The following is a 27,641-nucleotide window of genomic DNA, read 5'->3' as shown; positions in this document are numbered from 1 at the left end:
AGCAGCCCAGAGTCTGTGTCTAGAGTACCCAGACTTAAATTTTGGTTCCAGTGACAGACTTTGGGCAAGTATGTTTCCACACCTAGAAGATGGGAATGATGCTAGTAATACCTACCTCAGTTAAATGAGATAATATTTAGCACAGTGCCTAGTGTATTGTTGTCTAGCATCTTCTTCCTTGACCATTTCTCCCTCAGACTCCCCTTCGCAGTCAGTCACCAAGACTCATGCCTCTCCATCTCTACCTCCCCAACCTTAGTACTTACTATATCATTTTTAGCCTAAATGAGTACAAAATCCTCCATTTTAAAAAAAGGATCTTTTAAAAACGCAACAGATGATACATTTGAGAAAATAAGATCACTTCCTTGTTTGAAACTCATCAATGATGTGCCATTGTTCTCAGGATAAAACCCCAAATCTATAATGTGCCCAATCCCTATCTCCATTGTCTAGCCACAATGGTCCTCTTCTTAAGTGCATCATAACCCCTTACCACAGGGCCTTTGCACATGCTGCTCCTTCTGTCTAGAACAGTGTCTCCCTACATTCCCATTCCAATTCTACCCAGTTAACTAACTTCCAACATCTTTCAGACCCTAATTCGAAAGTTACTTTCTCAGGGAAACTTTCCCTCAACCCTCCCAAAGTAGATCAGTTTCCCCTGTTAAAAACTCTCCTAGCTCTATGTAACTCTCTTCCATAGAATTCATTACAACTTGTAATGATATGTTTACTTGCTATTATCTAATTGCCTATCTCCCTTACTAGTCTCTATAATGCCCAAAGGCAAAGACTGTGTTAGAATCTGCTTATCACTATATCCCAACACCTAGCACGGTGCCTGATACAAAGTAGGCATTCAATAATTGTTGAATGAACTATGAAAGTCCTTTGACCCAGCAATTTTTCTTCTAGGAATGCAGTCTAAAGATGTAAGTATACAAACTAGTCTAGCTGTAACAACACTGTTATTATCACTACCACTACATACCCTAACTCATTTAATCCTCACTACAGCCTATGAGATCCCCATTATTACCCCTATTTTACAGATGAGGAAACTGAAGCATAGAGGTTAAGCAAATTTACCCAACCCTTACAGCTAGTAAGTAGACAAACAGATTTAACCCAGGCACAGTGGCTCTGGAACTCCAGCTCAGACACTCTATACATTATAATAGTTATATTTTATGCAAACTTCAATTGTCAAAATTTGAAATGGCGCTGTAAATATTAAAGTCTCACTTTGTATGCAAAGTTTGAAGAAATGCAAATCTCCCAAATTAAGAAAAAGTGTAAAAAGTCACATAATTTCAATACAAGAGAGACTAGGGCTTCCGTGGTGGCACAGTGGTTAAGAATCCACCTGCCAATGCAGAGGACATGGGTTCGAGTCTTGGTCCAGGAAGATCCTACGTGCCACGGAGCACCTAAGCCTGTATGCCACAACTACTGAAGCCCAAGTACCTAGAGCCCGTGCTTCACAACGAGAAGCCATGGCAATGAGAGGCCCACACACCACAACGAAGAGTAGCCCCTGCTCACCGCAACTAGAGATAGCCTGCGTGCAGCAACAAAGACCCAATGCAGCCAAAAATAAATAATAATAAATATTTTTAAAATCTTAAAAAATATACAAGGGAGACCAGTGAATTGTAAGCATCCGTCTAATTCCCTTATTCCACACACGTACACTTCACATATGTTCATAAGAGGACATAAGTGTTGAATCATAGGAGTTATGAATTATTTGAGGTTTTCAAGGATAAATCTTTTACATCAATGCAACCACCCTGTGCAAGACTGTTTATTGCAGCAATATTTGGGTTTAAGAAAAAACCCATAAGCCCCTCTTGGAAAATAAGATCAGAAATGGGTATTCTCTTTAAGAATGGAAATCAACTTTTCATCAAAATGCTTGCTAACTAGATTTTGAAAACTAAAGAGAAACTTGAGAAAAAATGCATTTTCGCTTTGACTGAATGGCACACTCTCAAGCTTTCAACACCCAAGGAAAATAATGCAAGTGCTAATACATTTGATAGTTCACTTCTGAGTTACGCAATTTAAATTAAAAAAAATTTTGATTTCAAATACTTTTGAAACATTCAGATAACTAAATCTTAAAACAATGGTTGGTGTGAAAACTAATGATTTTTAAATGGTATAGTAACCTTATTAAGCTTACCTCAAAGCCTGTCTTGAAGGTATTGTTCAAACATAAAAATTTAATTTAACTGAATGGGGTTAAGAAGAACAATTCATTCAATCATCTTTCTACAGCAGTCTTTCCTAATAAGGTGATTTCTGACAGATTTCTAAAAATTCAAACACTTCACAATTTTTATGTTAACTCCTCCCCACTTCCACATCTGTAAAAGATAAAAATAGGGGGTTAGCTAATAAATCATGGTATATCTATCATGTAGAAGACTATGGAGCTGTTAAAAGCAAGATAGATGTGTATTTAGCAGTCTGGAAAGATGCCTGTGATTCAGTAAGTTAAAAAAAGTAAGTTGTAGGATAACGTTTGTTAAGTATGACACAGTCCAATCCTTGTTTTAATAATTCCTGTGTGCATACTTAAGTTCTTTGTCAAGAAAAAGGTCTACAACAGATGTAGAGAACACACGTATGGACACCAAGGGGGGAAAGTGGTGGTGGGGTGGTGGTGGGATGAATTGGGAGATTGGGATTGACATGTATACACTGATGTGGATAAAATGGGTAACTAATAAGAACCTGCTGTATAAAAAAATAAATAACATTAAATTCAAAAATTAAAAGAAAAAGGTCTACAAGAACTCACATTAAACTATTAACTGTGCTTACCCTACCGGAGCAGAGCTGAGGAAGAGAGAACTTTCACGTGTTTATTTCTGATTTGCTTCTGTTGAGACGCAATGGAGTTCAATGGTTGACGCTCAGGCAGCTTAGATTTGAATCCAAGCTCTGCTATTTACTATTTGCATGATCTTGGGCAAGTTACTTAACCTCTCTCGCCTCAGATTCCTCATGCATAAAATGGGGATAGTAAAAAAAAAAAAAAAAAAAAAAAATGGGGATAGTAATAGTACCTACTTCAAGGGATGTTATGGTGATTAAACAAGGTAATACACGTAAAATGCTAAGAACTGTACCTGTCACATAGTGCATGCTATTATTTTATTGAAAAACATTGTTTTTACAGTGAATAGATATTCACGTATTAATGTGAAACCCCAACCAACGAGCCCAACTCTACACAAACTATATAAAATAGTATATATGAAAGAGGGTGTGATAGAAATAAAAAGCTCCCTAGGCAATCCTGACAGTCAGCCAAGCTTGCAAACTACCGACTCAAAGGCAGGGGTAAACCAGTTGGAGTGTGACTGAGTTCCAGTTGGGGAACACAGGAGAATTCTGGAAGCAGTAAAAGACCATAAAAGACAAGAAAATGGCAGGTCTTGAAGCCCTGGTGGGAAGCCCTGGCTGAAGCTGACTCCACAAGGAGAGGCAGGGGTGTGGGCCTGGCATCTTGTTCTGGCTTGCGTGTGGGGAGCCCTCAAGTACCTGTCTCTTCTCTCTGCCTGAAGCTACAAGATGGGGCTCGTTGTGAGAAGGCAGGCAGCCTTAAGCAAGACACCCAGGTTAGTAGCTGAGCCCTTCAGCCCTGCTCTCTGTCTGACCAACCAGCAGTCTACCTCCTTGCGTCCAGGGCCACGGAGGCACTTCCCACACAGGAGTTAGAGCAACAAGGCCGAGGAGCTGGGACCAGAGTAACTTGCCTCAGGCCTAGAACCCCGTTTTCCCTTGCCTGTGCCCAGATGTGCACCATCAGGCCTGTCCTCACTGCTGGCTTTGACAAGAATCTGAAGAACTTCCGAGTGGACCTGGACTTGGGGGTGGGAGAGAGTGGGGTTGCCAATTTGGGGGGAGGAATCTTCTTAGAAAAGCACACATGCACACAATTAATTCCCAGGGAGCAAAGACTTCTTAAAGTTACTGTGAGGCCCTGAAGTCGGACCCCCCTGGGCAAGATCAACCTCCTTTTAGTCTCCAACACAGGTTTGAGGCTTGGTAAGAGAGATGTAATTTCGAACTAATCTCATGTGCTCTTGAACAACCAAAAGTGGGGTAACAGATTGAGGAGGCAGAGGAAACCCTGGGGTCGTGCCTCCCCAGCCGCATCTCACCCCTGAGATACCTCCGAGTCCTGAGGGAGAACAGCTCTCCCCTCCGTCTTGGGTTCTGTGTAGCCCAGAGAGGCTCTTGTTAGGGGGAAGCAGGCACCAGCCCTCCCGCCTCCTGGCAGTGTGGCCCTGGCTCTGAGCCCTCTCCTCAGATGTCAGCGACAGAGCCAGAGCTACGAGCTCAAAGGTGGGGTAGAGGGAGGAAGGAAAGTGTTCATTCGGCTTTCCTTCCCAGGATACGTCATTTTGGTTCGCTGAGCAAGCAGCAGGACCCCCCATACCCCGAAGTCCACCTGGACCGTGGCAGCTGCAGCCTGGAGGGGATTTTGTCATCATCTTGAGGAAATCTGCAGGCTACTGATGCTCTAGGTAAGCCACAACCACGTGGGTGCCCAGGTTTGGCTGGGTGAGGAGGCGGGGGCAGAGCGTGCCAAGCTCCTCCACTCAGAGCAGGGCTGGGGGAGGTCCTCAATGCTGGGAGGAGGGTGGGGTGAGGAGAGGAAGAAGATGAGCAGCCAGAAGCAGGTTCTCTGCTGAGAACGGACAGTGGGAGCACTGCCAGCTGTTGGGCCTGGGATCTGAACCCTCCCTGTTCCCCTACATCCTAAAAGGGAGGCTGGGGTCCTGGAGAGATGTGTCCCCTCCTCATCCCCTCCCCCATCACTCCAGATCTTGGTGATTAACAGAGGCCCGTGGAGGGAACAGCAATTCAAAAGTCTTGGGTCAGATGTTAACTATTTCCAATCTTCCTCAGCTTGGCTGAGGCCAGAGGACTCACAACTCTGACTCCCAAATGGTCAGTAACTCGCAAGTAGGAGTCCAACCTGGTTCAAGCCCTAACTCCACAATTTACTAGCTGGGTGACCTTGGATAAGTTACAAAGTTACAAGCCTAGGTTTCCTATCCAGTGAAATGGGGCCAATTCTACTCCCCTCATGGGGCTTTTAGGAGGATTAAAGGGGCTTATTACATAAAGTACACAGTGTAGTTTCTGGAACTCGGTAAGCTCTCCAGTAAATGTTATTATTAAACGTGTTTGTTTCATTTTGTTTGAAAGCCCTTCCTTGCCGCCCCTGCTGCCTGGTAATGCCAGGTAACTAAATGAAACCAGGGGGAATATTCAACTGCGGCTGACCACGTCGTCCTTGGGTCTGGGAAAAGTCGGGAGTCGAGAAGGGGTGGTGGATGTGGGCCCAGGGTCCTGGATCCAGAGGAGACTTCAGAGACAGTGGCCTGCATGAGGGCACAACTGGAACGTCAGCCACATCGCCTGCCTTTCCCAAACACCACGCTGCCTCTGTTCTGGAGTGAGGGAAGTTCCGAGCTGGACTGGACCCTGCCTACTTCCCTTCTGTTGCTCCCCACCTTACACTCCATGGTCCAGCCAAACTAAACATATTTAAGTTCTTGGACCCCATATGCTGTTCCCTTGGCAGGAACACTCCCTGCCACCTCTCATGTCCCAACCCCTTCCCCAGCCTCTGGCTTGGACAACACTTCCACCACGTGCCCCCCACCTCCAAGAACATGTCAGCAGCCCTTCCTATGTGACTCTATATTTTTCCTCCCACTTGATTACATGCATATATTACTTATTTTGTCCATCTCCCTCCACTAGCAGGCAAATGGCCCACAAGCCTGGGTTTTGTGCACGTTTTGCTCACTAATGTATCCCCGGCACCTAGAACAGTACCTGACACTTGGTAGGTGCTCAACAGATACCTGCTGAGTGAAGGATTCACTAGTAAAATTGCCTGGTGACCGATTTGCTTCCTCCTGTGGTCACGGAGCTCACTGAGGTTGAGGAGCTGTGGGCCTTGCCTGCCTCTCAACTTCAAGCGCCCAGTAGGTACTCAGACGTTTGTTGGCTGAATGACCAGTCAGCTTGGCCTTGAGTCTCAGACACCTCACTGCCTCCATAATGAGGGAGGAGCTGCATTCGACCACCTTGGCCATATGAGAAAGCTGCTGCCCAGCCACACACCAGCCAGGATAAAAAATCTCCACCCATGAAGAAGTTCTCACCTTAGAAATTCACGGCCCTTTCCAGATTCCCTTTCTACTTTAGGGAAAGTAACAAGCATTAGCTTAAGGACAAATGAAGGGAAGGACTTCTCCCCCCAAACAAAGGATGTGACCAACTACCTAATAAAAAATTGCTGTCTCTTAGCACAGGGCCAGGTGGGAAGCAAGAAGCCAGAAGGGATGGGTCTGGTAAGGAGACTGTTGGGAGAGGTAGAGTCCAGAAGAGACTCAGCTACTTCAAGACACAGAAAAGCTGACTTCTCAGTACTCGGCCACAGTACTGAGATCCCCAGGTAATCCTCAGTTAACCCAGCAATTACGCTCCCAGGGATGTACCTAACCGATCCGCCTACACAGTTCCCCTTGCACAATGGTGTTCACGGCAGCACTAGCTGTAATAGCCAAAAAAATGGAAACTCCTCAAACGCCCATCAACAGCCGAAGTGTGGATGGTCACATGATGGAAACTATAGAAGAATGACAATCGACCACAACTACATCCAGAACCGTGCAAGAATCTCACAATGTGCAGTGAAAGAAGCCAGATCCAAGAGGATATTCTGTGTGATTCTTTTACATAAAGTTCAAATACAGGCAAATCAATCCATGGTATTTGAAGTCCAGATAGTGGTTTTCTTGGGGGAGGGTAAAGATGGGGAGGGAAGTGGCATTTGAGGTGCTGATAATGCTGTTTCTTGATATGTGTGCTAGGTACATGGGTGTTTAAGTGTGTGATGTTCATCGAGCTGTATGTACACTTATCATCTGGACATTTTCTTCCACGTGTGTTATTCTTCAATAACGGTGGTTCCTTGCATGGAGATCATTCAGCCTCAGGACCGAAGCCTCCACTGATTTGGGGAGACAGGCCCTTCTGTCCTTCCCCCTCCTCCATCATCCTCCAAATGCTTTGCAGAGCTATCGTTTCCTAGAGACTCATTGCTCACGGTAAGCCATGCTTTCCTCACACAGCAGGGAGGTGAGGGCACCCTGTACGGGTAACCTAGGAACAGAGTGCCATGTGAGGAGATGAGAAGAGAGACTAGAGGTTTGAGACCTGCTCCCCAGACACCAGCTAACAGTGATGTACGCCGGGCTTCGGCAACCAACTCTACTCGCCTGCTAAGCCAGGAAGGCAGCTGGGTGGGCTGGAAGCCCCAGTTCCCAAATATTCATTCCACAGAGGCAGATTTATTGGGCACCATGGACTGCCCCTGGCCTTACTGCTGACTGCCCCAGTGACCTCACACCAAGTTTCTTACCCTCGTTTTACAGCTGAGTGGGAGTTACCATCACCTGCGCCGCAAGGCTCTTATAAGCATAAAAAGTAACTAATATTAGACAGTCAGCTCCACCAGAGCAAGGTCTTAGTTTTGTTCACTGTTTTAGCCGCCATCCTAGAATAGTGCCTGATACATGCGGATGCTAAATATATGTTTACTGAAAAAATAAAATGTAAATAGAGGGCATAGCCCGGAATGGGAGCTCCAAAACAAAGGGCAATTTTTACATGAGTTGAAATAAGCAAAACCATCTTGAAGTTAACTCCTGCTCAGTCAGATTTATTACTGAACTTTGAAGTTTTCTACCAAAGCTAATGAGGGTTAGCTTTAATCTTACCCAAATGCTGACTAAGGGTGAGTTGAACCTGCAGAGGGGGCCATAATGAAGGACTGGATTTCTTTTACTGTAATTAAGCTGCTTCTCTCAACTGTTCTCCATGAAGGATGTATAGACCACTTTAGGTCACTCACTTTAATCACTGCACTAATACCACGAAAGCTCCTTCCTCCCACCTCTCCTTTTGTCTTTGCTTCTAGACCACACTTGAAGGCAGACCCCAGACTGTGGAGTTGGGGTGGGGGAACATTCCTGCTCTACCTCCTTTCAGATTAACCTCTCACTCTTAGTCTAGGCAAGCCTGGCTTCACCTGCCCCAAGCCCCCATCACTAGGACACTTAAGAGACTGTATGCAAGCTGGTTTCCCCTGCAGGAATGTTTCTGGAAAACCCTAGGATGAAAAGGAATAAATGACTAAGCGCTCTTGGGGTAGGGGGTTGCTACTGGTGGGATTTGGTGCTCCAACATTCCACTTCTTCATTTCATCCACCTCCTACTTTCCGGTGGTAAAAAAAAAATGCCATGGAACTTGGGAGTCAGAAACTTCCATTCAAGTCACATCTGGTCACTGCAGAGATGACTTTGGGGAAGCCATAACCACTGAGGTTTCATCTGTAAAATGGGCAGAACTTCACAAGACTGTCATAATTCACACAAATACCTACTGGGACCTATTAAGCACCAGGTCCTGGGCACAAACCTAGAGGTAAAAGTCATGTCTGTGACCCTCAAGGAAACTCACTAGTTTAGCCTAGGGAATTGAATCCATTAAGCTGTTCCTGTGTTTCTCCACCTCTAAAACCTCCAGCAGGGCTGGGCTACAGGGTTTCTGAAGTCCCAACTCTGGGATTGAGAGCTCAAGTTGTTTAAATGTACATCACCAGCTTCAAGAGAACGTCAGGAGGATAAAGCAAGTTCAGAGTTGTGCAAATGCTTTGAAGAGGAAAGTGCACATACAAACAAGGTATTAACTATATCAGATAATTTCTTTGAGCTCAACTTCATAGACACCTGTGAAATTCATAACCCAGGGGCGAACAAGAGCAACTGTTCCTTAGCTATAGGGAAACTGTTGTCTGCTTGGCCAAACTTGAGAGTTTGTATGTACCCTCAGGACAACCCTTTCAACATGGCTGGATCCAGGCTGGGGCTCCTGTGTATGGAGGACAGGGAAGTGGGGTGGAGGTAGAAAAGAGGTCAGCTGCTGAGGACTAAGGGGAGAAATACCGCTATTTTTTGCCGGGGAGTCCCAATTTATTGGGACAAATTGGGCCCAGAAACTTGCTTTTTTTTTTTTTTTTTTTTGTGGTACGCGGGCCTCTCACTGTTGTGGCCTCTCCCGTTGCGAAGCACAGGCTCCGGACGCGCAGGCTCAGCGGACATGGCTCACGGGCCCAGCCGCTCCGCGGCATGTGGGATTTTCCCGGACCGGGGCATGAACCTGCGTCCCCTGCATCGGCAGGCGGACTCTCAACCACTGCGCCACCAGGGAAGCCCCCCAGAAACTTGCTTTTATTTAAAAAGGCAGCATCCCATTTCACAGGAAGACTGCTCTAAGAACTCGGCACGTTGCAGGGAGCTGCACTCAAGGTTAGCCAAGCACATTAACCCACGTTTTGTTTTATAACCTAGGTGTGCTCCTGGCATGAACCCACCATTTTCACAGCCATAAACCAGACATCCGAGAAAGCAGAATTTTCTCAAAAGGTTTAAAATGCCTGACGTCACCGAGAAGCACTTGCCAACCGGACCGTGAAATCGAAAACCTGATCGCTGCTTCCCCCCGCAAGAACCTCAAGCTTAGTGAAGTGACAGTTAATCTGATATTTCTTGCTTCAGTAAGAAAGATAAGGCACAGACAACACTCAGAGCCACAGCCTGCTCTCCCAGACTGTAGTCGGAAAACTTGACAATGAGGGGGAGGGTGTACAGATTTGGCAGAAGTCTGGTTAGCAATAAAGCTTCCTCAGGGAGCCGGAATTGGATTTGGGGCCCTGCCCAAGTTAACATTTTTACAGGTTGGCTGAGTTGCAGTTTGTTAGCCAGTCAGTAATAAACCCATGTGCAAGAATTTAAAGTTTATGAGGCATGGCCTCTTAATGCTTCTCCTCAGCTCCCCTACAGCCAAGAGTTTAAGGAGCTTGGCCTGGCCTGGGTGTTAATTGTTTTCTCAATAGGCAGAGTTATTTGGGGGAAAAAGAAGAAATAAAGGCTTCTACAGAACTCAAGGCCCCCACTCCTCTTTTGGAGAAACAAAGGAGAGCCATTCTGCGCCCTAGGCAGCTCTCGTGCACATTCAAGCTGTGGGAATTTGTACCTGGGGTGAGGGGTATGCTGATGGGGGCATTAGAAAAATGCTAGGTGGCACAGGTTTTTAAATTGCTTTGAAATGTTTAAACTTTAGATCCCCTACCCAGAAAAATGCATACAAGTTCTTAAACAATTTCACAGGTTAAGGATCCTCTGGAAGCTCACCCAAGGATCCTGGGACACACCTTTAAGAACTTGGGTTTGATCCGGTGGAGGAACCCGCACTGTCCTGGATGGAGGGAGAGACGCCCCCATCAGCCGTCAGCTGCCTGGATCTCATAACACACTGGTTCTGAGCACCAAAGTAAACCCCACCCCCTCAAGTTTTTAAACCGTAGAAGAAACTGTGAGATCAAAAATGTACTTTGATCCCCCACCCACTGCCCCTACAGCTCAAGACCTTCTGGCTCCTCGACCCCCACCTCCCTCAAGGGCCCTAACATTTCAGTTCCAATACACTGGGGAACGGGGGGTGTGCCCAGTGCGTGATGGCCCCAGTCCAGGTGTGCCAAGCCCAGTTTTCAGGCAGGCTGCAGGGGCGCGGGCCCTCCGGGAAGGGCAGGGTTAAGAGTGCATTCCAGCTGCCATGCAAGAAGGGGGGCGGGGGAAGGGAGCGCGAAGAAGAGAAACAGACCTGATCTGTCAGTCGGAGACACAAAGCACGGTACACAAAGGGGGCCCGAGAGGGGCGAAGGGGGCTGCCCGGGGCACGGCTCATCCCCACACCTGCGCGGGGGTTGCGGGAGGAATGTGGAAGGCGCATTCCTCCGCTGGGGCCAGCAGGGGAGAGCTTCCCACGTCGGGCTGAGTGAGCGGCTCAGCCGCCCCGCACTCCGAAGGAGGGGGTCCGGGTCGGCCGCCGCAGAGGGGCAAGGAGGGGCTGGACGTCAGAGGGCGCTACGCTCTCCGGCCTTTCTCTCCATACGCCCACCCCCATTCCAGCCCCGGGGATGCTTTCTACGCCTCCCCCGCACCTGAGGAGGCGCCAGGAGCCCCCCGCCGCAGCCCGGACACCCTCAGCGCAGCCCCCGCCTCGAAGTTCCGCCAGGCGGGCCCCCGTGGGGGGGGGGGTCTTACCATTCCCCCGCGCCCGGCTCCGCTCCAGCTCCGCGCCTCGCGCCTCCAAGGTCACTTCAGCTTCCCCGAAGCCTGCCCGGCACGGCTCGGAGGCCGCGCGCGGCAGCCAGTAAACCTGTGCCTAAGGGAAGAGGGGGAAAGAGGGAGGCTGGGTCACAGGCGTGCCCGGCCCTGCATACCCATCCCGGGGAGTCCTCACAGGCTTTCCCGGACAACCTTGGCCCCAGGCAGCCCAGTCCGGCTCTCTCCCCGACGCCACCGCCGTGTGCGGACCCCGCCTGCCCTCTGAGGAACGTCCCGGTAGGGGTCAGGCAAGGCAATGGAGTACCTGGAGTAAGAGGAAGAAGCGGAGGAGGAGGGACGCGAGAGGCCCACTAGGGAGCCCCATGACTGGAGAGAGTGGGGTGAAAAGCTGCCGCGACTGCGGGTTAGTGCTCCGCTAAGCTCAGCGCGTCCCTTTGAGAACCGCGGCTCGCGGGAGCCAGAGGGTGGGGGTGGGGGGGGCCAGGTGAGCGCAGATAGGTGCTGATTGGTCCAGCGCCGCAAGGTCCCGCCTCCTCGCAGGTGGGGCCGGGGCTGGCTCTGTGGAGGCACCCCGAAGCGCCCCCCCGCACTGTCCTCTCCCGCGCCCCTCCTGCGTTCTCTCGGGTTTTCCGGAGTTGCTCCCGGCAGAGACCCAGGCCCTGTCTCGCAGATTCTGGGTTCGAGGGGGAAAAAAAAAAGGCAACCCACTCCCCGCTGCACACGAAGAAAATTGTTTCTGTGCCTTGTGGAAAAGAAAGTGGAGATGCATCTGAACCCGACTGGAAACAAAGGCGCCCCATTCATGCTCCCCCGAGGCTCTCTGTTATCCAAGGCTTTGATGGAGGCCGGGTGTGTCCGCCCCACACCCGGCTACAGCGGGGGGCGGGCGGGTACCTCCTGCCTCTTTCCCCACCTCCCACATCAGCCTGCCCCCAGGACTCCGAGTGTTTAAAACTGGCAGTGAGGTCCCGAGGGACGGTGTTACAGAATCTGCTACAACTTGCGGAAAACTCATTACTTCCCTGACACAGCCGAACAAAAGGAGGCTGGGAGAGAAGATCCCAGAGATCGAAGCCGTGGTGACGCCAAAAGGTGCGAGGTAGAGGGGTGGTTATTAGCCCTATCACCTCCAGCAAGCTTCCCACCCCCCACGTAGGATATAAATAATTAACAACGTCTCAAGTTTTGTAAAATGCAAATAAAGGCATTTTGAAAATCGCGACTGTTTTTATTGGTCTAAAATACCTACTATAATCTAAGTAAAAACTGCTGGCTGCGAGAAGCAGCCTTCCAGTGAGTCTCCCTACGAAGCAGCTCTTCTGTATCCTTACTGGGGGACATGCGACGGAGCTGGGATTCGTTCCTCTACTTCAGACCCGAAGTGCTTTACCCGTGGCGGCACGCAAGTGGGCCCCGGGCCCTGAAACAGTCCTGAAACTCAGTCGCTCCACACTGCACGCCCTCTCCCCACCGAAATGAGTTTTCCCAGCCAGTCACAACCTCCTGTTCCCTGAGGCCTCCCCACCTTCCCTAGCTGTCTTGAGAATCTCAGGCTGACTCCTCAACACGTTCCTTCCTCCTACCCATCTCAGATTTAGGGGTTTGAGGAGGAGACTAGAGTCTCTAATTATAGAGTTTTTGGCTCTCAAGGGCTAGCCTGGAAGCCTGCCTGTCCTTCCCACCACCAGGCCTGCGGCTAAGAGGACAGTTTGCCTTGCGATCGTGGGAGTCCTCTCTCTAGCCGACCATGGGCTCTGGGGCCGCACCGCCTGCGTTCAAACCCGGATTCCATCACTTATTAGCGCTGTGACCTCAGGCTAGCGAAATAACCCCTCTGAGCCTCAGTTCCGCATGCATCTAGTGGGGGCTATTATGATATCTGCCCTCTATAAAGTACTAGGATTGAATGAATTAATACATATAGAAGAGGATTGAATTAGCACGTTTAAAACGCTAAACTCAGCACTTGGCACAGAGCAAGCGCCCAAATGTTGCCTGGTATTATTGCTTTAGGATCCAGCTCATTTGTCCTCCGCCTCACGAGCCGGTTCTTTCCTCTATAGCACCCTCACGTTCCCCAAACTAAGAGAATGAGAAACGCTGTAATCCTTCAATTTCACGGCTGATGGTAAAGCGAGCAATTGGCATCTGGTATCAGGGGAGCGCTCTGTTATCCCGCCTGTGGTCCCGGCAGCTGGGGGTTGGGGATGCACGACGCGCAGAAGAAGCCCGAGGCTGCTAACTGAGCTCCAACCCCCTCGCCTCGCTCTCCCGCAGGGGGCGCTTTCCGTGCCCGAGGGGAGGTTAGATACCCGCGCAGAGGCTTTTCGAGGCTGCGCCGGCCCCAGACAGCACCTGGTGGCCCCGCCTATCCTCGCCCCGCAGGTTCCTTTGCGCCCGCCGGGAACCAAATGCAGTCATTAGGCGGACAGTTAAACATCAACGTGCGTCGGGATACAGGTCCTAATTAAGTAAACACCTGGCTGGAGGGCAGTTGAACACGCTCATTTCCGCCTCCTTCCAGGGCACTCAGCATTCCGGGCGGGGGCGGGGAGGGGAGAGGAGAAATTGAGAGTCAGCTCTTCTGCCTGCACCTTGGACCACACCGCTGTCTTCTCTGCAGCTCCCTTAGTCGGTCGGCCGTTCATTCATTCATTTAAGAGATATTTGCTGATAGCCTGTTGTGTGCCAAGCACTGGAGATACAACAGTGAACGAAGCAAACATCCCTGCATCCTTGGACCGTCCATCACAGAGTGTGAGGGTTCAAGGAAACTAAATAAGTAACTATATAGCATGTTAGATAATGTGTACTATGCAGAAGAACAGAATGGGAAGTGCCAATTCACAGAACAGAAGGTAGGCTGGAAACTGTAAATAACATAATCTAGAAGGTGTTTAGGTCAGTGTCTAGTGGGAAACAGAATCCAGCACGGATGGTTCTAGTCTTAGTGAAGCGACTAGAGGAATAGGCAGGGTTCAGGAACCAACAGGGGTGTAGGAGGTCCGGAGATCAGCAGCAAGCAGAGAAGCAGTTACAACTTGGAGGACTGGAGGGCAAAGGGAGGAAACAGTATCATTGGGAGTGGGGGGTTGGAGGGGAGGGGGAGCTGGAGAGCTGAAGCGGAGGACCACCCCTCCCAAATGCAGCTGTGGTCCAGGAGGGACAGGCCACTGCCCAGAGCAGAGCAGGAAGGATGTGGGGGGGGAAATAACTCAACATCTCTCTCCTTTCACCCTTCATCTTCTGGCATTGCCTGCCATGGACCAAACCCACCCAGAAGCCTGAGGGCAAGAAAGCCCAGGTGGTGGTGTTTGTAGGGGTCATCTTCCCAGGCACAGGGCAGAGAGGAGAAAGGCAGAAAATGGAGGAAGGGCTGATGAACAATGGGGAAAGCCCAGAGGCCTCCTTGAGAAATGAATAAAACCTGAAGGAAGTGAGGGAGAAAATTACATTAAGCATATCTGAAGAAGGAGTATTCCAAGCAGAGAAAATAAGGCAAAGGCCCTGAGACAGTAGATTACTTGGGACAGGAGAAAAAAAAAAAAAAAGGCAATGTGGCTGGAGTGGAGTGAGCAAGTAGGAAATGAGTCAGATTTGGGAGGGTGAGGAACAAATCTTGTACAGCCTCATAGGCTATTGTAAAAACTTTGCCTTTTACCCTGAGCAGGAGGGGAGGAAGGCACTGGAGGCTGTGAGTAGAGGAATGGTGTTGAGAAGACTACAGGAGATGAGGGCAGAAACAGTGAGGTCAGTTGGGATCCCACTGCAATAAGCCAGGCAAAAACTGAAATGGCTTGGTTCAGGGTGGTCATTGTGGAAGGGGTAAGAAATGATCAGACTAAAACAAACAAAATAAAAAGTGTTGGTGAGGATGTGCAGACGTTGAAACACTTGTGCACTGTCGGTGGGAATGTCAACTGGTGCAGCCACTATGGAAAACAGTAAAACAGCTACTAAAACAAATTAAAAATAGAATTGCCATATGACCCAGCAATTCCATTTCTAGGTATATACCCAAAAGAATTGAGTGTAGGGACTCTAACAGATATTTGTATAATACATCTATGTTCATAGCAGCATTATTCACAACAGTCAAGAGGTGGAAGCAACCCAAGTGTCCACTGACAAATGAATGGATAAACAAAACGCTTAATAGGTACAGAGTTTCAGTTTTGCAAGATGGAAAGAGTTCTGTGGATGGGTGATGGTGATGGTTGCACAAAAATGTGAATGTACTTTATGCCACTGAACTGTATGTTATGTGGACTTTACCACAATTTTTAAAAGTTATTTTAAAAAAGTGATCAGACTCTGGGTATATTTTGAAGGTATTGCCAACGAGATTGGCTAAAGGATTGGATGGGGGTGTGAGACAGAGCAGATCAAGGATGACTCCAGGGTTTGGGGCCTGAGTAACCAGCAGGATGGCAATACCATTTCCTGACATGGGTAAGGCACATGTAGTGGACACTGTCAGGGCACTGCTCAGATCCCCTGGGATCCCTTTGTTGGTTTCTGAACTCCCCTTGTTTGGCTTCTGTGTGCTGATTCTCCCAGCAGCCTGTACATGTGAAGGGCCAGAGGCTTGCCCATCAGCTACTGGGGTCCCTTTGCCCTTGCAAGGAAGTGCCCAGGAGTTCACTTTCCCAGCCCTTAGCCAATGACCAAGTGGTGCTGGAATGTGGAAGCTGAGCACCGGCCCGCCTCCCACCAAACTCCCAGGGGTAGCTTACATCCAGCATCCCCTGCTGGATCAGGCTGAAGCTACCCTCCAGGGACTTGGTCTGAAATCACACCCTTGCTTGGCTTCTTGCCCTCTTTATCTTGCTTCTCCACTCCCTCACCGGTTCCTCCTGGGAGCCCTTCCAAATTTAATAAGTCACTCAGGTACATGAATCCTTGTCTCAGGGTTAGCTTCTTGGAATCTCATTGCAGGTAGAGCAAGTTTGGGATTAGGGGAAGATCGGGACTTCAAGCTGGGACGTGTTCAGAGATGCTCAGTAGTGGCAGGTTGAGGAGGCTGTGGTTGGAGACACGGGTCCAGGGGAGGCGTCCTGCCTGGTATATACCTTTGTCATAATGGAAAAGCATCTATTTGAGAAAGACGTGCCCAGGGAGAACCCTGAGCCTCTGGGGGCCTTCCCATCTCCGCCAGAGCATGGCCTTTTTCAACACAGATGTTCATCCCGTCCCTGATGCCTTCCACCCAGACAGGGCTGGGACTCTTTCACTCATTTTGCTTTTTCAGAAAGAAGTGCATCTTCCCTGTGCTTCTTGTCTGCATTTCACATTTAAACACGTGCTACTTACTGTCTTGTGGGATCTCTGGCATTGTTACTTTCATCTGAGTGTCCTTCCGCCTCACTCTCCAGTACCTCTTTCCCCCTCCTTGAAAGCTCCTGGGGTCAGGGATCAGGATGAGCAGAGTATCACCTCTGCAGATTTCCTCACAGCACCCTGCCAGCCAAAGGCCTGTGGCATTTAAGTTAGGGTTGGCAGACCTATGTCTGAATCTTGCCTCTAAAAACGACTGCCTGGGTGATCTGGGGTGAGCTCTTTCATCTCTCAAAGTCCTCTGGAATGAGTAATTCCTATTTGGTGAGTGATGGTGAGAATTATCCCAAACTGAACTGACCTTCCTCTGCAATTCTGCTCCTCCCACAGTCTTTCCATCTCAGCCAAAGGCAACTGCATCCTTCCAGCGGCTCAGCCTGCGCCGTCTTTCACTCTCTGACTCATCTGCTACCACTTGCTCACTCTGCTTTCTCAGCACTGGCCTCCCTGTGGTTCTCCGAACACACCAAGTGTGGGCCTTTGCACAGTGCTTCCCTCTGCCTGGATCGCCCTTGCCCAGATGTCCACCCGCCTTTCTCCCTCACTCCTTCAGGTCTCTGCTCAAATGTGGCCCCTCTGAGAGGCCTTCCCTGACCTCCCTACGTAGAGAGCCCTCTCTCATCACCCTCTTTCCCCTGCTTTATTTTTTTTCATAGCACTCATAGCACTTAATAGCACTAATCTATTAGTACACATATATATTTTTTTTTGGGTGGGGGAAGGCAACATACAGTAATGATTAAGAGCAAGGACTCTGGGGTCACACTGTCTGGCTTTGAATCATTAATGCAGCTCTTTCAAGCTGTGAGACCTTGGCCAAGTGACTTTCAACTCCCTTGTGCCTCAGTATCCTCATCTGTAAAATGGGATAAGCATAACAATACCTTCCTCATAGGTTATGGGTTAATATTTGTAAAGCACTTTGGAACACAGTGAACCTAAGTATTCATTAAATTGTATTTATTGTCGCTCTCCCCTCACTGAGTGTATCCTCCCTGAGAGGCAGGGATTTTTGTCTGCTTTGTTCATTGCTGTACCCCCAGTACACAGAACAGCCTGGCATAAAATAGATACTGAAATATGTATTGACTGAGTGAAATCAAGAAGATAATAACTGTTAAGCATCTGGCAGGGTGCTAGAAGCAGAGTAGACACAAAATCAATGTGGGTTCCCTGACCCACCTCACAGAGCTGATGTGAAATCCAATGAGCTAATAGGCAGCAAAGTGTTTTGCCAAGTGTCATACAAATAATACAAGTCATAATAAAATGAACTACTAGCACACTCTGGATTCAGACTCTAAGTATTTTCATGCATGATCTCACTCTCACCCTCTCAACTCTACACGCTAGTTCCCTTTTCACAGACAAGGAAACTGAAGTTAAATCCCTTGCCCAAGGCCACACTGCTAGGACAGAGGCAAAGCCACAGTGCAACCCAGTTCTGTCTCACTCCGAAACTCATTGCCTGAATCAGTTTCCAACCTACTATTCGTCAATGTTTGCTGGAAGAATGAACTTGGGGAGCAGGTCTTTGGTATATTAGGAAGAATTCCACAATATCTGATCTTTTAAGAACCTCTTAAACATATTTGCCTCTGGCCCAAGGTTAAATTCTGGGTCCTCCAAGAAATATTTAGAAAGAGCTTTTCTGCCCATTTTTGGTAGCAAAATTCCCAGAGCTCCACTCCCACATAGCACACTTACAGGATTATGTCCCAAAGACAAGTGGGTGTTTTCCAATCTTTTCTAGGAAGTATCCTTAAAACTGGGTACGGCCCTATTTCCTGCTCCTCCCCTCCCCTGCCCAGTGCCCCTACAAATGCTTCCACAGTCTTACTTCTTTATGTCTGTTCCTGAACTTTCTGGGACCCTCCTTTCTGCCCAGTGATGTCTCTGGCCAGCTTTCCCATCTATCACTTTTGAATCCTTGAAGGTGCTGAGGCAGCTGATCCCCAGAGAGAAACCTGATCCATATACCTTCCCTTTCCTTGAACCTCGGGCAGGGCTCCGCTGCACTGGTGAATTTTTGCCAAGGCCTGAGCTGTCAGTTTCCAGAGATAAGAGGCTAAGCATTTATGTATGTGTATACACTGAAGGCACAGAATCGATTAATCAATAAGCACTCACAAAGCCCTGAATCCCTGTGGTTGGCTAAGGTCTAGAGACTTGAAGAACTGTAGGGCTCAAAAAGACCTTAAAGAAAATAATAACAACAAAATAATAATAATCTGTCCTCAGAGACATTCTTCATACTTCCCCTGAAAGGCAGGGGTGATCTCTGCAGATGAAGTTTCCCAGGCTCACTTGAGAGATGACTTCCTGCTGGGTTCAGCCAATGGGAGGCACTAGTGGGAGACTGGAGGGTGGGACAAAGGGAAAAGCCGGGGTATGCCTCCTCCTTCAGCTGTTTGATAATGGCTGTGTTTAATCTACAGCTACAGCTCCTGCTGTCGGTCCAGGTTCTGCCAGACTCTGGGCTCTGGAAACACCACCATTTCCCTCTCTTTCTCCTGCTAAGGGGTGGATGACTTCTTGCTGCCTAATCTCTAGGTTGTATCACTGTCCCCTGTTTGGCTTCTTAGCCTCTCCATCACCTCTGCATTAAGTTCCCTCTGTTTTAAATACTCCCAGTGGTTTGTCTTCCTGATTGGACCTTGACTGACAGAACAGTTAAAACTTACCCAGTACTTACTATGGGACAGACACTGTTCTAAGCGCATTATGTAAATTAGCTTATTTAATTCTACCATCTGAGGAATGATTATATTTTACAGATGAGAAAACTGAAGCACAGAGAGTCTGATCTACCCTAGTGAGATACCAAATCTGGATACGTATCAAAAATTAACTGCCAGGAAGCTAATTAAAAATAGAGGAGGTGGGCTTCCCTGGTGGCACAGTGGTTGGGAGTCCACCTGCCGATGCAGGGGACACGAGTTCGTGCCCCGGTCCGGGAGGATCCCACGTGCCGCGGAGCGGCTGGGCCCGTGGGCCATGGCCGCTGAGCCTGCGCGTCCGGAGCCTGTGCTCCGCAACAGGAGAGGCCACAGCGGTGAGAGGCCTGCGTACCGCTAGATAAATAAATAAATAAATAAAATAAAATAGAGGAGGTGATGGACGCCATCCTGGCCCTACTGAGTCGGACTCACCAGTCCATGAGGCCCAGGAATCTAGAGATTTAATAAGCTCCCTAGGTGATTCTGATTCAACTAACCCAGCACCCCTCCATGAACTGGTAGTCATGAAACCCTGACCTCATTTTGGCGATGAGGACAGTAAGATCCTGATCAGTTGTACAGCAAGCTCTGTGGCAGACAAAAACACCGCCAAGGACAGTGCTTTCTGGTACTTCCACTGCCTTCTCCTTCAAGGTCACATGGCTGGTTCTGATGTTTGGACTTGCCCTCCCCAGGAGCCATCTGAAGGTACTTCTTATTAGAAATGTTTTGGAAAATTCAGTATATAAACAGATGTGTAGGGCTTCCCTGCTGGCGCAGTGGTTAAGAATCCACCTGCCAATTCAGGGGACACGGGTTAGAGCCCTGGTCCAGGAAGATCCCACATGCCGCGGAGCAACTAAGCCTGTGTGCCACAACTATTGAGCCTGCGCTCTAGAGCCCACGAGCCACAACTACTGAGTCCGTGTACACAACTCCTAAAGCCCATGCGCCTAGAGTCCATGCTCCACAACAAGAGAAGCCACCGCAATGAGAAACCTGTGCACCCAATGAAGAGTAGCCCCTGCTCGCTGCAACTAGAGAAAGCCCTCGTGCAGCAACGAAGACCCAACGCAGCCAAAAATAAATAAATAAATAAGAGGGTTAACATTCATTATAAAACGAAACAAACAAAAAAAACCCACAGATGTGTATGCAGAATTGCTGAGTGGTGATCAGTATTTGGGAAAAGGAAAAGGGAGGCAATTTAATCCACCTAATCTCTTATTTTCAGTCCTTTCTGAATAACTTCGGAGAGATAGTTAACCCTCCCCTCATTCTACCTTCCCCATTCTGATCAAGACTGTGGTCAGGCCAACAATCTATATTTTTCAACAGGGGCCCAAGGTGATCTGCCAATTTGGAAAATACAATCAAAATCCAAAATGTTCAGAATCTGAATGGACTTCTGTCGTTGCCCTTCCCCCCATGCCACTGCTGTATTCCCAGCACCAACAAACAGTGCCTGGTACACAGTAGGTGCTTAATAAATATTTACTGAGTGAAATAACAGTAATAATTATTCTTGCATTGTGAAAATATTTTCTGTACAGTTATTCACTGATCCTCACGATGGACAGAATAGATATCAGAGTCCTCATTTTACAGAAAATGAAACTGAGTTCAGAGAGATTAGGTGATTTACCAGGTCACACAGCTAATGAGAAGTGTCAGAAGCTCTCTCCGTGAAATTCTTCCCTCCCAGATGATGGTGGTAAGAAGGAACACAGGTGGAAGAATGCAAATATGAATGCATATGAATTACCAAAATAGAGGTCAAATTAACTCGATAAGGATAAGAAATTCTAGCATTTATCACTGGAGGAAGAGATTAGAGATTCAAAGATTCCAGGAGATACAAAAGTCCCTCTATCTCTGGAGTCTTAACTTTACCGTCATTAAATTCAAGCAATCCTTGCTTGCCTGCTATATTGGAAATAGTAATCCCCCTCTCATCCCTTATGGTTAAATGCTAAGTGCTTTGTACATCTTATTCCATTTAACCCTATTATCTCTCTCCTGAACTACTGCAGGAGCTTTACTTCATCACCCTCCAATCCGTTTTCCCCACTTCTGTCAGACTGATCATTTACAACTGCCAAGTCTGATCACTTTGGATCTCTGATTAAAATCCCTAAATGCCTCCCCAAGATGCTCTCTCGAGGTCCTGCTTGGTCTAGGCCCCACCTACCTCTCCACTCATACATTCAAGAAATATTTACTGAGGGCCTACTACGTGTCAGATGCTATTCTGAGCACTGAGAATGCAATGGTGAATCAAATAGACAAGATCCTTGATATCATGGACTTTGTAATAAAAACGTAGAGAAGTAAACAAGATAATTACAGACTATTGAAAGTGCTAAGAAGAAAAAAAATAAAGCAATAAGATAGTTACCGGGGAAGCCCATTTTTTTAAAAAAATTAATTTATTTTTGGCTGCGTTGGGTCTTCGTTATTGTGCGCGGGCTTTCTCTAGTTGTGGTGAGCGGGGGCTACTCTTCGTTGCGGTGCGCGGGCTTCTCATTGCGGTGGCTTCTCTTGTGGAGCATGGGCTCTAGGTGCGCGGGCTTCAGTAGTTGTGGCATGTGGGCTCTAGAGCGTAGGCTCCGTAGTTGTGGCACTCGGGCTTAGTTGCTCCACGGCATGTGGGATCTTCCTGGACAAGGGCTCTAACCCGTGTTCCCTGCATTGGCAGGCGGATTCTTTTTTTTTTTTTTTAAATCTTTATTGGAGTATAATTGCTTTACAATGGTGTGTTAGTTTCTGCCTTATAACAAAGTGAATCAGCTATACATATACATATATCCCCATATCTCCTCCCTCTTGCGTCTCCCTCCCACCCTCCCTATCCCATCCCTGTAGGTGGTCACAAAGCACGGAGCTGATCTCCCTGTGCTATGAGGCTGCTTCCCACTAGCTATCTATTTTACATTTGGTAGTGTATATATGTCCATGCCACTCTCTCACTTCGTTCCAGCTTACCCTTCCTCCTCCCCGTGTCGTCAAGTCCATTCTCTATGTCTGTGTCTTTATTCCTGTCCTTCCCCTAGGTTCTTCAGAACCTTGTTTTTTTTTTTTAAGATTCCATATATATGTGTTAGCATACGGTATTTGTTTTTCTCTTTCTGACTTACTTCACTCTGTATGACAGACTCTAGGTCCATCCACCTCACTACAAATAACTAAATTTCGTTTCTTTTTATGGCTGAGTAATATTCCAGTGTATATATGTGCCACATCTTCTTTATCCATTCATCTGTCAATGGACACTTAGGTTGCTTCCATGTCCTGGGTATTGTAAATAGAGCTGCAATGAACATTTTGGTACATGACTCTTTTTGAATTATGGTTTTCTCAGGGTAATGCCCAGTAGTGGGATTGCTGGGTCGTATGGTAGTTCTATTTTTCGTTTTTTAAGGAACCTCCATATTGTTCTCCATAGTAGCTGTATCAATTTACATTCCCACCAACAGTGCAAGAGGGTTCCCTTTTCTCCACACCCTCTCCAGCATTTATTGTTTGTAGATTTTTTGATGATGGCCATTCTGACCGATGTGAGGTGATACCTCATTGTAGTTTTGATTTTCATTTCTCTAATGATTAGTGATGTTGAACATCCTTTCATGTGCTTGTTGGCAATCTATATCTTCTTTGGAGAAATGTCTATTTAGGTCTTCTGCTCATTTTTGGATTGGGTTGTTTGTTTTTTTGATATTGAGTTGCTTAAGCTGCTTATAAATTTTGGAGATTAATCCTTTGTCAGTTGCTTCATTTGCAAATATTTTCTCCCATTCTGAGGGTTGTCTTTTCGTCTTGTTTATGGTCTCTTTGCTGTGCAAAAGCTTCTAAGTTTCATTAGGTCCCATTCGTTTATTTTTGCTTTTATTTCCATTTCTCTAGGAGGTGGGTCAAAAAGGATCTTGCTGTGATTTATGTCATAGAGGGTTCTGCCTACATTTTCCTCTTAAGAGTTTTATAGTGTCTGGCCTTACATTTAGGTCTTGAATCCATTTTGAGTTTATTTTTGTGTATGGTGTTAGGGAGTGTTCTAATTTCATTCTTTTACGTATAGCTGTACAGTTTTCCCAGCACCACTTATTGAAGAGGCTGTCTTTTCTCCATTGTATATTCTTGCCTCCTTTATCAAAGATAAAGTGACCAAATGTGCATGGGTTTATCTCTGGGCATTCTATCCTGTTCCATTGATCTATATTTCTGTTTTTGTGCCAGTACCATACTGTCTTGATTACTGTAGCTTGGTAGTATAGTCTGAAGTCAGGGAGCCTGATTCCTCCAGCTCCGTTTTTCTTTCTCAAGATTGTCTTGGCTATTCGGGGTCTTTTGTGTTTCCATACAAATTATGAAATTTTTTACTCTAGTTCTGTGAAAACTAGCAGGCGGATTCTTAACCACTGCACCACCAGGGAAGCCCCAGAAACCCACTTTTGATAGACTGGTTAGGGCAGATGCTCTGAGGAGGCAACAGTGAAGCTAAGACCAAGGTTGAGAAGGAGCCAGTCATGGAAAAGCTAGGAGAAAGTATTCCAGGCAGAGGCAACAGCATGTGCAAAGGTCCTGAGGTAGGCAACTTCTAGAAACCAGGGACAGAGGAGAAGTCAGTGTGGCTGAAGCAGAGGGAGTCTTCAGAGAAAGAGAGATGAGGTGAGAGTAAAGAAACAGGTGAGAGATACATATCATATAGGATTCTATAGCCACAGAAAGTGGTCTTTTATTCCAGGATAAAAAGGAAGCTATTGAAGAATTTTAAGCAGAGGAGGAATATGGCCTGATTTATATTTTATAACATTCCTTCTGGCTGCTGTATGAAAATGAATTGGGGGCAGGAGGAATGAAAGTAAGGGAAAAGAGAGGAGGCTGGTGCTATGTCCAGATGAGACACAATGGACCTGGCTAGGACTATTGCAGAGGAGATACAGAAAAGTGGTCAGATTCTCGATAGAGCTTTGGGGTGAAATTGACAAGACTTACTGAGAGACTGATTTTGAGATTGAAGAAAGGAGGAATCAAGGCCTTCTCTTAGGTTTGGGGCTTGGATAGACGGTGCCATTTAGGGAGGTAGAATCAGGTGCAGGAGGAATCAAGAGTTCCACCTGGACTGTGAAGCTGGAGGAGCTGTGAGCTTGCTGGGTGCAGATGTCGAGTTGGCCATAGGCTATTTATATCTGGTGCTAAGAGGTTAGGTTGGGTTGGAGATACTAATGTGGGTATCTCCAAACATGATCCTTAAAGGTACAGGATTAGCCCCGAGGCACTCTGACATTTGAGGTCTGGGTGGAGTAGTAGGGACTAAGACCTGTCAAAGGAAAACCAGAAGATTGAAATCAACAGAAGAAAGGGTTTCAGAAAAGAAGAAGTGGTCAGCTGGATCAAATGCTGCTGGCAGGCCATGAAGGATGTGGTCAGAGATATGTCCATTGAATTTGGCTGTTTGAGGTCACTGGGAGAACAGTTTCGCTGGAGAATCAACCCAGAAACCAGACTGGATTAGACAGAAGAGTAAGAGGTGAGGAAGTGTGTATAGTATTGACAATTCTTTTCAGGATTTCTTTCAACAGGAATAAGGAAATGGGGTGTAGCTGCAGGTGTGTGTGGAGTTAAGTAAGGGTTGATATTTGTTTTTATTTATTTATTTATTTTAATATACATTTATTGAAGTGATATATATCATATAAAACACATACTCAATATAACTTATACATATAAGTTCTTCTTATATGTATACATATAATATGTATTTATAATAGAGCATATTTGTGCTGTTACATATGTGTAGTGTGTGTATGTATATGTGTATGTGTGTATATATATATATATATATATATATATGGCAAATGGAATTTACTAGAGCCATTTTCTCCAAACTTCAGTCACTGAAGAATCATCTTTGTTTTTGCCCGGTCCTTATACCATGAGTATTCTATACTTAAAATTTTTCATAAAATCAACTCACTTTTAATTTAAACAAATTTACTTTAAAAAGCAATATTACTACAGTACATCAAATGGGAAACCAATACCACTTGCCACGACTAGAAGGTAACTGATTTAAAAATCAGTACAATGAAAATAAGACACAACATCATTAAATTCTAGCTGGTTATTACTGCCTGCTGGGGGCTGAGCCTGGGACCAGCTCTGTTTAAAAAGGGAAATCATGAAGTGTTAGATATCAAAGACATATCAACATCAAAGGGAGACTTTATCCTCGAAGGACTAAAAGAGAATTGAAAGGAAAATAATTGTTTCTCTATGTGATTTAAAAACACCTACTACCAGACATAAACTCTGGGGAACATGTCTTAGAACATTTCTTTTTTTTTTTTATTTAAGATATAACTTGTACTTAGTTGAGTGCACAAATCTTAAATGTAGATCTTGATGAATTTTTACATATGTATATACCAGTGTAATCACCCCCCAGCTCAAGATATAGAATTTTCCAGCAAGGCCAGTGCCAGGCTTTAAACATAACAGATAAAGGCTGTGTCCTCATGGAATTTATAGTTAGCTCCTCTTGATACATATACCAAATGCCTAGTATGGTGCTAGGACATGGTAGGTGGTCTCTTTCTTTTTTTTTTGGCTTATCTATATATATTTTTCCTATTAGTTTTCTGTAAAGAGTATGTCTTATTTGTGAGTTAAAAACTAGTCTTGAGAGGCAGGAGTCAAGATGGCTGTGTGGGAAGGCGTGGAGTTAGCGTATCCCCACAAGTAGGGTGCCTGCCGGCTGCTGGTGGGGAACTGTAACCCCCAAGGAGACGGGAGGAACCCCACAGTGAACCGGTAGGATGTAGGGGGAGTAAGGGGGAAGGAGAAGTTGAGGCCACACAAGATTGGTGCCCCTGAGGCTGGGGAGATCAGGAGAGGCAGTGGGGAGAGGAGTATAGGGTGACTGCCCCGCCCAGCCTGCTGGGCTCCCAGGTGAGGTCCCCCGCCCTCTGAGACCAGGGGTGGGGGACACGCCTGGGCCCCTTCTGTTCCTTGAGCCTAAGCCCCACCCCCCCACAGCCCCTAGGGTTTTCCTGCCCTGTGGGTCCCGAGCATTGGCCCCGCCCACCACCCAAACCTCACCCTTGCTTAGGCTCTGCTTCCACAGCCAAGGCCTTTCCCACCCCCCCTCCTTTTTTTTTTTTCTTTCCTTTTCCCTCCTCCTCTTTTTTACTATTGTGGTACTGATGTACCTTCTGGTTGTTGATTCATCTATACTGTTATTTTTACAGTCTTTCTAACATATCTGTTAGTTTCCTAGTCTAATTTTATTTTTTACTTTGTTATTCTCTCTCTCTCTTTTTTTTTTTTGCCACCCCACGTGGCTTTCAGGATCTTGATTTGCCAGCATGGGGTCGGGTGGAAGCTCCTGCGGTGGGAGCTCCAAGTCCGAACCACTGGACTAACAGAGAACCTCAGACCCCACGGAATATTCATCGGTGTGAGGTCTCACAGAGTTCCTCATCTCAGCACCAAGACCCAGTTCTACCCAATAGCCTACAAACTCCAGTGTTGGAAACCTCAGGCTAAACAACCAGTAGAACAGGAACACAATCCCACTCATTTAAATAAATAAATAAATAAAGAGACAGCAAAAAAATATGTCACAGATGAAGGAGCAAGGTAAAAATCTACAAGACCAAATAAATGAAGAGGAAATAGGCAATCTACCTGAAAAAGAATTCAGAGTAACGATAGTAAAAATGATCCAGAATCTCGGAAATAGATTGGATTTATTCCATTTAAATAGAATGGAAGCACGGATTGAGAAAATACAAGAAATATTTAACAAAGATCTAGAAGAACTAAAGTACAAACAAACAGAGATGAACAACACAATAACTGAAACGAAAAATACACTAGAAGGAATGAATAACAGAGGCAGAAGAACAGATAAGTGAGCTGGAAGACAAAATGGTGAAAATAACTACCAAGGAGCAGAATAAAGAAAAAAGAATGAAAAGAATTGAAGACAATCTCAGAGACCTCTGGGACAACACTAAACACACCAACATTCAAATTATAGGGGTTCAAGAAGAAGAAGAGAAAAAGAAAGGGTCTGAGAAAATATTTGAAGAGATTATAGTTGAAAACTTCCCTAACATGGGAAAGGAAATAGTCACCAAAGTCCAGGAAGCACAGAGAGTTCCATACAGGATAAACCCTAGGAAAAACACACCAAGACACATATTAATCAAACTAACAAAAATTAAATGCAAAGAAAAAACATTAAAAGCAGCAAGGGAAAAACAAAAAATAACATACAAAGGCATCCTCATAAGGTTATCAGCTGATTTTTCAGTGAAACTCTGCAGGCCAGAAGGGAGTGGCAGG

At 46.6% G+C, this 27,641-nt stretch overlaps 1 protein-coding gene across 4 annotated transcripts in view; it reads right to left on the bottom strand.

Moving 5' to 3' along the window:
* The window catches only part of CDH3 (cadherin 3), a 98,070-nt gene that overhangs the window by 32,722 nt on the left and 37,707 nt on the right, over nucleotides 1-27,641 (bottom strand). The window contains exons 1-2 of one of the 4 annotated variants that reach the window (XM_022583353.3): nucleotides 11,540-11,665; nucleotides 11,212-11,332 (exon numbers count right to left, since the gene is read on the bottom strand). The exons of 2 other annotated variants lie outside the window; for them this stretch is intronic. In XM_022583353.3, coding sequence (XP_022439061.2) covers nucleotides 11,212-11,332; nucleotides 11,540-11,599 — 181 coding nt within the window. In that variant the 5' untranslated portion in view covers nucleotides 11,600-11,665. Of the gene's footprint in view, nucleotides 1-11,211; nucleotides 11,333-11,539; nucleotides 11,666-27,641 lie in introns of those variants that run through there. One more of the 4 variants, XM_022583355.3, reaches the window with a different exon arrangement.

Source organism: Delphinapterus leucas, chromosome 20, assembly GCF_059928025.1.
Source record: "Delphinapterus leucas isolate spDelLeu-1000000601 "Yukka" chromosome 20, BTC_Dleu_Yukka2, whole genome shotgun sequence".
Taxonomy (NCBI): domain Eukaryota; kingdom Metazoa; phylum Chordata; class Mammalia; order Artiodactyla; family Monodontidae; genus Delphinapterus; species Delphinapterus leucas.
This window is presented reverse-complemented; position numbering and strand designations above follow the sequence as displayed.